This window comes from Vombatus ursinus, unplaced genomic scaffold, assembly GCF_900497805.2.
Source record: "Vombatus ursinus unplaced genomic scaffold, bare-nosed wombat genome assembly UNPS02014239.1, whole genome shotgun sequence".
In the NCBI taxonomy this organism is placed as follows: domain Eukaryota; kingdom Metazoa; phylum Chordata; class Mammalia; order Diprotodontia; family Vombatidae; genus Vombatus; species Vombatus ursinus.
Window position 1 is genome coordinate 459043 of NW_020954017.1, and position 9536 is coordinate 468578.

The 9536-nt window shown below is 45.2% G+C and overlaps 1 protein-coding gene across 1 annotated transcript in view; it reads left to right on the forward strand.

Annotated features, from left to right (window-relative positions):
- RELB (RELB proto-oncogene, NF-kB subunit) overlaps positions 1-2632 on the forward strand; it is a 21720-nt gene extending 19088 nt beyond the window's left edge. The window contains exon 12 of the mRNA XM_027860725.1: positions 1381-2632. Coding sequence (XP_027716526.1) covers positions 1381-1745 — 365 coding nt within the window. The 3' untranslated portion in view covers positions 1746-2632. The remainder of the gene's footprint in view (positions 1-1380) is intronic.
- The last annotated feature ends 6904 nt before the right edge of the window (positions 2633-9536 follow it).

Genomic DNA, 9536 nt, shown 5'->3' on the forward strand with positions numbered 1-9536 from the left:
ATAATCAATCATCATCTATAATAGGATATAATCAACATGATTGATATAATATAATAATGATAAGAAGATACAACATATTATGATATAATCATGATATATTCAATGCTCATTCATAATATGGTCAATATGATTATGATTTGATATGGTGACATAGCGTATTATAATCATAATACAATAATCAATCATCTGCATTATATGGTTATCATTTAATATAGCATATATTATGACCTAATCAACATTGTTATGATATGTGATATACAGGTATAGAACATATTATGACACAATCATGATAGAATCAATAATCCTCACTATAGTATGTGATATAATCGATGTGATTATGATATATGATATGACATCATATATTATGTTATAATCATGATAAAATCAACAATCTCCATCTATTTAATCAGTATGATTATACTACATGATATAATGGTATATCACATGATACGATCTCTAATCCTTATCTATATGATGTGATCATTATGAGTATATATGATAACATATCCTATATTATGATATAATCAGTCTCCCCATCTGGAATAATAGGATATAATCTCTTTAATAGTACGCTGTATGATTGCATCCTGTAAAGACTGTAGTCATGAGGATCCAGAAACACCTTATTTTTCTTTTTTTGGGGGGGGGCAGTGGGGGTTAAGTGACTTGCCCAGGGTCACACAGCTAGCGAGCGTCTGAGGCCACATTTGAACTCAGGTCCTCCTGCCTCCAGGGCTGTTGCTCTATCCATTGCGCCACCTAGCTGCCCCCAGAAACACTTTTTTGAGATGTAACCTTCCAGAAAATGGGAGGCTCTTTTGGATTCTCATTTTTAAAAAATACAACTTTTTGAAACAGAGATAATAAGTAATGACCTAAATAAAGTAGGCTGGACTCCCCCTCAGTCTAGACAGCAAGCATTAATTAAAAGCCTGCTGTGTGCCTTGGGCTGTGGTACTGGGGATTCCAAGAAAGGCGGAGCCAATCCTGCCCTCAGGGAGCTTAGAGTCTTCAGGGAGAGCTGCAGAGGAGGGGCTAGCCTGCTTTGAGAGAGGGAATTTCCTGGCTAAGAGGAGACAGCCTCAGATCCTGACTTAAAACAAAACGACTTGAAAATCCCATTAGCTGCTTTTTAAATTCTTCCTTTTGTGGGGAAGGATTTGAGGCTTTTTTCTGGGATCTGCTGGGATATGCTGGGAGGGTTAATTTTAGAATTATCAGATTTTGGCTCATCCCCATGGAGAGGGGGCTTCGCTGATTTTAGAAAGATTGTTTCTTTCAGTCATTCCTCAGTGGCTTAGGAGATTGTCTGGCAGGCTCTCCTTGCCTTCCTGCCTTCCCGCAGCTAACTCTCCTTCCTCCCCCCTTGTCACTCGGCAGCTCTCCCTTTCCTCCCACCAGCCTCTCTGATGCCTGAGCCGGATTTCTTGCCACCCGTGACCCTGCCTGGCCTGGAGCCCCCCGGTGGACCTGATTCCCTGGATGACTATGGCTTTCCCTACGAGCAGTCTTCACCTCTCTTCACCATGTTGGACCTGTTCTCTGGGCCTGGGGTGGGGGGCAGTGCGGATGGGGGTGCCCCCCCAGAACCCCACAGCCCAGAGCTGCTAACCCTGGACTCGTACCCTGCCTCAGGCTACGAGGGCACCGCAAGCCTGGTGGGCAGCAATATGTTTCCCAACCAGTACCGGGAGGGGGCTTTTGGGGTGGGCGGCCTCCTCCCCCCAGGCCCAGAGGCCACATAGCACTCAAGGAGGAGCTCCCAGCTCTCCCCGGGGAGCGATGGCTCCTCCTCTTCTCCCAGACTCTGCAGATGGTGGGGCTCATATGCCCCACGGTCACTTGGTGGAGACCTCAGGGGAGTCCAAAGCTCTGGATATGAGGCTGCCCCAGAACGGATGTTGCCCCAGCAACAGCCCTAGACAGCTCCTACATGCACCGAACTGGGCTTCCTCACCCCTTCTAAGTCCCTCTGTGGTGGAGAAGCTGCACAGCAGGCATGTCATCTCCAGAAGGTTCAACCGGGGATCTGATTGGGTGGGGCTCTTTGCTAGCACAGGCTACCAAGCCCTTTCCCCTTGGCCTAGAGAAATAGCCCATCCTGCCCTTAGCCCAAGACAACGAGCCACCCTGCCCCACCTTAGCCTTGTCATCTGTAAAATGCAGGGAGCTTTTCTCCCCAATCCAGGATTATCACCCCTCTCAGGACTGGCATTTGAGCCTTCTCCTATTCCCCTGTCAAGTCAACTCAACATTTTTTTCAGTGCCTACTCTGTGTAAGGCACTGTGTGGTCTGCTGAGAAAATCTACCCCACACGTAGGCTACCCAGCCTGATGGACAGCACACGGCCTTTGCCCGTTGGCCCAGGCCCATTGATTTTGTCTGAGGAAATGTCTGTCTGTGCCTAGCCCCTTTCCTGGGCCCTTTCTGAGGGGTATTGCCCTGTCTCCAACCCACTGGCATGGGTGGACAAAGAGCCCTGGTACCTCTTCCCCCACTCCCTGCTCACCTAGGGAGAGGTGCAGGAGGGTTGGAGAGAGGGAGCAGAGCTGGGCCTGGACTTTAAGAGTGGGGTCGGAACCCCTTGCCTCCCTTTCCCTTCCCAATAAAGATGTGTGAATTTGTCTCTGGGCCTTGGGTTCTCTCTGGGATGGCAAGCTATGGCTTCTGTAGACCATAAGTAGTAGCTCACCTTTATGTAGTTTAGTTTATATTGTCAGATCTATAATCTTCCTTCCTTCTCTCCCTTTCCCCCCTCTCTTCCTTCCTTCTTCCCTCCCTCCCCTTCCTTCCTCCTTCTCTCCCTCCCTCCCCTTCCTTCCTTCTTTCCTTTTCCTCTCTCCTTCTCTCCCTTTCCTTCCTTTCCCCCTCCCTCACTTCCTTCCATCCCTTTCCTCCCACTCTCCTTCCCGCTCTTCTTTCTTTTACATAGTGCTTCATATATCTAGTTTGAGTCTCACAACAGCTCTGAGAATTAGGTGCTATGGAAATAATTGTCCCCATTTTACAGATAAGGAAACTTGAAGCAGCTTGTCCAGGGCCAACAATGTCCTGCCTCTGAGTCTACAGGCCTCTCCACTCTACCATCCAGTTCCCTTTCCAGCCCCGCCCTACCCCAACTCTCTCCTCCTCTTCCCTCCCCTCCCCTCCATTCTCAAAGCCCTAGACTCCACCCTCTATCCCCTCCTCTTGTTCCAACCTCCTTTCTCTCTTTTCCTCCCAGAGTGATCTAATCATTCATTCACTCAGTGAGCATTTATTAAGGACCTCCAGATATGCCAGACACTGTGCTTGGTGCTAGGGTAGGTACAAAGTAAAAAATGAAATCACGTCTCCCTGAAAGAGATTACATTCTATCCAGGGGAAAGGAAATAATATGGACAAGGTTAAGTAAATAAAAAGTTATTTCCCAGGAAAGGTTTCAGCAGCTGAGATCAGGAAGGATAGCGAGTCGGAACTGACTGGCACAGGAACTGAAAAAAAAAAAACCTAGGTATTCTAGGAGGACTCAAGGAGGGAGGGCATTCCTGGCATGGGGAACAGCCTTTGCAAAGGCATGGAGGTAAGAGATAGCATATTGTTTGAAGAATAGCAATCAGGCCAGTTTGGCCAAACTATGGATATCAAATAAGTCTGGAAAAGTCGGCTAAAGCCAGGCTGGGAAGGGCTTGAAATGCCAAGCAAAGGAGTTTGTATAGATGCCATTGAGAGCAATGGAGATTCTTGAACAAGTGAGTGTCATGGTCAGGTGTGTTTTAGTGATATCAATATGGCGGCTGTGCTGGGGATGGAAGATCATTGAATCTTATGAAGTAGGCTACTGCATGATTCTAAGCTCTATCTCCTAAAGAAAGGAGAAACTGGAGAATAAAGTCAGCCTCAAGAAAACTTGGGGAGATACCCAACTGAACAAAGTTATCCCAAGGACATATAAGGATGCAAATGGAAAGAGAAGATCAAAACAGAAGAAAAATGGAAAAGATTTGTAAAATATCCTTGATGAAGAAAGCTGAGGGGAACCAACCCATCTGGACCTTGGCATCACAGTCCCAGGCGTACATGGAGTGGAGACAAGATTAGCACTGATGAGAACAAAGATGGGAAGAGCAGCCACATTGGGCCATGGCCAGGGAAGAGATCAGTGCTGGAGGTGATGTCGGTGAAGGTGCAGAGCATCAGATGTACCATGTGTCTGAAGGGCAGGGATGGGGGAGATAACCAAGACATGGGGAAAGTCTCAGACTTAGGGAATGTTGGGGGGAAGGCAATTGGGGAAACACTAGTAATTACCAACCCAATGCCTACTCATCTCTCAGAAATGTTCAGAGAGAGTATTTACACATGAATTGAGGGCATTAGTAGGGTAAGAGAAGGCTTTCATGAGCAATCCTCAATGATACACCACAACTTTACATTTCATAATTAATGGAGAGAAGGAGAGATTCTAAGATCCCATTATGTTTGGTGTTTGTTCTTAAAAAAAAAAATTTTTTTTTGATGCTGCTGAGCAAAATGAAAGCTTCCAGGCTTATTTACAACAAAGTGTCTCTCATTCTTACAGCAAAGTCATTCAGGGTTAACACCAGAAGGGAGAATAAGCATTTACCAAGCACCTACTATGTGCCAGGGCTGTCCGTAGATGCTGTTATTACTCCCATTTTACAGTTGCAGAAACTGAGGCAAACAAAGGTTAAATGACTTTCCCAGGGTCACACAGCTGGAGGCTATATTTGAAGTCAGGTCTTCCTGACTCCAGGCCCAGCCACTATCCATTTTACTGATTGCATCAAGTCCACGGACATTGCAGAACCTGCTAAAAGAGATCTGGGATCATTCAAAAGAGTTTGGGCTGACAATCTACCCATGAAAGACCAACTGGATGATGATGAATGTCTATTTTTTTTTTTTTGGCGTAGGCAATGGGGTTAAGCGACTCGCCCAAGGTCACACAGTAAGTGTCAAGTGTCTGAGGCTGGATTTGAACTCAGGTCCTGACTCCAGGGTCGGTGATCCATCCACTGCGCCACCAAGCTGCCCCAATGAATGTCTATTATAAGATTACAGCATATATTTGGGTGGATAATTTATAAGAATTCTCTGTCAGAATTCTATGTCTGCCATAGACAATAGAGGTGGGTAGCGAGTTGGGTTTAGAGTTGGAAAAAAGAAGAATGGGTTGGACTGTCTTTATAGTGGCCGTAAAAATATATTGGATTGATAGGCTCTGGGATCTATCTCTAAGAATTCATAGGATTGGGGGCAGCAAGGTGGTGCAGTGGGTAGAGCACTGGCCCTGGAGTCAGGAGGACCTGAGTTCAAATCCGACCTCAAACATTTGACACTTGACAGCCAAGCTGTGTGACCCTGGGCAAGTCACTTCACTTCATTGCCTCACCAAAAAAAAAAAAAAATTTCATAGGGTGCTGTGTTAAATATGATGCAAACCGACCCATGACTTTCTACTGTTGAGCAACACTAAAATATCCTATCTCTTCACCCTGATGGTGGTGGCCTGTACAGGAATAAAGAACTTATGAAGAGCCAAGTGTTTTGAGAAAAAAGGGGATTCAGTTTGGGACATGTCGAATTAGAGATGAGGGACAGGATAGATCTGGGAGTTACCAGCAAAGAGATGATGATTGAATCCATGAGAACAGATCAGATCAGCAGAGAAAGTGATGAGAGAGGAGAGAAGAGGGTATACCAATGCATGGGGATAGGACAAAGAAGAAAATCCTGCAAAGGACACTAAAGTGTAGCAGTTTGACAGGCGAGAGAACCAGGGCAGAGCACTGTAATAACCCCGAGTGATTGGCAGAGTTAGGTAGTGCAGAGAGATCAAGAAGGTTGAGCGCTGAGAAAAAGTTGCCAGATTTGGCGATTTTAAAAATGTCGATCATTTTGGAGAGCACGGTTTCAGTTGAGTGATGAGGTTAGAAGCCAGGAGAGGAAATAAGGCAAGAATAGATAGCTTTTTCTAAGAGTTTGGCTGAGAAAGGGAGGAGAGATGTAGGATGACAAATAAAGGGCACTTGCGGGAATTGTAGGGTCAATTTAAGGTATTTTTTTAAAGGATGGGGAGGATTGGGGGGTGTTTGTGTTTCCTTCTGGGTTCACTCACCTAACTTATATACATGGAATGGGTGGCTGCTACTTCTTCCCTCAGGTTTCTAGAGGTAACCTTAAGGGGCTGAGATGTCTAGTACTATTGCTCATGAGCCCCTATCCGGTATGCTTCCCACTGGTTATCAGCCAGACTTCATTCGATTTTTGAAAGGGTATATACTAAGTAGCTCTAGCAAGGGCAGCTGTTATAGAAACATCACCTTAGGAGTCATACTTTTTGGGGGCAACTAGGTGTGGAAGTGAATAGAGCTCTGGCCTTGGAGTCAGGAGGACCTGAGTTCAGTTCAAATCCAGCCTCAGACACTTAACACTTACTAGCTGTATGACCCTGGGCAAGTCACTTTAACCCCGATCGCCTCACCAAAAAGAAAAAAAAAAGATTCATACTCTTCCCTTGCACGTACAAGTTTCCTGGGGAGAGTGGGCTCATGCTTAGACAACACATGTGACCAAAGAGCAAATTCACAGCTTCTGGTTGTTAGAAGTTCTTTTTCCTTCCTTCCTCCTTGGAAGTCTCATGAAGTTCCCCCTGAGATGTAGCTCTCTGTTCAGTGGCCTTGTAGACTCCTGGAGACGCCCTTCCTCGGTGCATCTAATTTGTCCTCCACGTGTCTCTTGGCTTTGGAGGATGCTGTCAGCCTCCATTGCTTGGGGACACCTCTTCTAGCTCTGGGGGGAACTCCAGATCTTCCAACCTTTGGAGGTTTACAAGGTTATCATCTGGTCAATGAGGAAAGGGAGGAAAAAGAAAGCTCATCCTTACCCCAACCGCTAGGAGTCCTTCATCATAGCATCACTAGGAGTTGACTTCTGGTCCACCATGTTGCCTCACTGGGAGTAAATGATTTTCTTCAACCGACCACAAAATATTTCCCTTGTCTGTTCTTATCCAACTTACCAAATTAAACATCTGTTTACATCTAATTTATATCCTTCATTGGTTCAGTCAAGGAGTCTGGGCTTCCTGTGATTACATTGTATGGAGTGAGGGTTTCTGCCTCATCCTTGCAGAAGGTATTAGCGAAGGAGCTACTAGACAGGGAAATGATGGACAATTAGAGAGGGGATGGGAGGAAGATAGGAGGGGAAGAGGGTTAATCAATTAAGAAGCATCTGTTAAGTACCTACTAAGTGCTAGGAAAACAAGGACAAAAATGAAACCACTTCCGCACTCAAGGAACTTGCATTCTATATAGGGGGACACCATGTACATATATAAATGATAGATAAATTATCATTTTATATAATGATATAATATAACTATATAATATACATTATTATGTAAATATAAATAAACAAAATAAATTCAAGATAATTTGAGGAGGAGGGAGCGGCAGCTTGGGGGATCAGGAGAAGCTTTGGGTAGGAGGTGGCATTGAGTTCTGAAGGAAAACAAGGATTCTAAGAGGTGGAGGAAGGAGGTTGTTCCAGGCATGCTGCACAAAGACGTGGAGAGTGGAGAGGGAACATCGGCTAATGTTGGCTAATGTTCATACGAACAAGAGCAAAAATGCCTGTTTGGCTGGCAAAAGGAAATTTAATTCTGAGCTGGCACTAGGGAGACAAAGTGCAATCGTCGAGTACAGGGAAAAATAAAGTAAGAGAAGATGTTAAGAGGAGTTGAAAAGGAGAGTAGGGAAATAGAGGGAGGTCAGTATGGGGGGAAAGTCTCTGTTCAGGAGGGAGCTCCACGGACTAGTGAAGTTGACAAGCATTCATTAAAGGCCTACTATGTGTCAGAGGTGCTAAGCAGAGAAAGAAAAACAAAAACAGTCATTGTTCTCAAGGAGCCCCTTGTCTAGTCCAGGAGACCTCAATCAATCAGTAAACCTTTATTAAGCACCTACTATGTTCCAGGCACAGTGCTAAGCACTGGGGATTCAAAAAGAGGCAAAAGAGAGTTCTTGCCCTCAAGGAGCTTACAATCTAATGGGGTAGACAACATGCAAACAAATATACACACCGAAAGCTCTAGACAAGATAAGTAGGAAATAATGAACATGAATTAAGAGGAAGGCTTCTTGCATCAGGTACAAATAACCACGATTAAACAAGCTACAGGAAAGAAGGTAACAAACATTTATTATGCAGCCACACTAGGCTCATCTGATCCTGCTATTGGCAGGATCAGTGGAAGAGAAGCTGGAGGGAAGGCTTCCTTCAGGGAGTGGGACTTTGTGAGGGCTTGAGGGAGGCTGGGAGGTGTCCTTGAGGAGGGAGAATTCCAGGCATGGGGGACGGCTCATAAAAAAGCCCTGGGTTGGAAGACAGAATGTCTTGCTTGAAGAACAGTCAGGGAGTGTCACTTGGTCACAGAGTATGTAGGGTGCAAAATCAAGAATCAGACTGGAAAGGGAGGTTGAGGCCAGATTGTTAATGGCTTTCAACGCCATATATAGGATTGGATACTTGCTCCTAGAAATGAGAAGTTGTCCTCACTAACGTGGAAATACGTTTAGCATGATTGCACATGTATAACCTGTATCAGATTGCTTGCTGTCTTGGGGATGGGGAAAGGGGAGGAAGGAAAGCAGGAAAATTTGGAACTCAAAACCTTAACAAAATAAATGTTGAAAACTATCTTTACATATAATTAGAAAAAAAATACTATTTACAAAGAAATGATAAGTTGTCACTGGAGTTAAGGGAATAAGGAAGTATTCTAGTCAGACCTGCCTTTTGGAAAATTACTCTAGCAGTCATGATTTTCAAATAGTTTCTGTTTTTATATCACCTATATTTCATCCAAATCTGGCCCCAGACACTTACCAGCTCTGTGACCCTGGGCAAGTCACTGAACCCTGTTTGCCTCAGTTTCCTCATCTGTAAAATGAGCTAGAGAAAGAAATGGCAAACCACGGGGTCACGGAGAGTGGGTCACAACTGAAATGACTGAACCACAACGGCATATTTCACACTGTATCCCTTGCAGAACCCTTCCTAGAACCATCTCTTATGAAAAAGAATTTCAGAAAAGAGGAAGACCCCAAAAAAAGTTCCGCAAGACTAACCAACATATCAGAAAGGCTTGACGTGTCCCCCTCCCCCCCACACCACCCCTTGCCCCGAGGGAGCTGTGATTTAGAGAGATGACAGTTCGGGGTCCATAGAGAACCAGAGACATGGTGGTGAGGCCTGGCTGGAGGGCACCGGGCAAGCCCACTCCTTTTATTAGTGGAAGATGGGGAAATTCCTAAGGTGGGTGAACTCCCCAGTTTGGGAGGCTGTTCTGAGGAAAGAGCTCCTCCCCTAAGGTCCTAGCAAATGGGAGAGGTCACTGTTTGTTATAAATAAATAAATAAGCAGCTTTGAAAGAAGTTTCCTTCTAATACAATCTCCGGGCCATCAGCCAGCCAGGGATCATCACCCCTTCCCCCCATTTTAGAGAGTGTGAAAGAGGTCTGGTAAA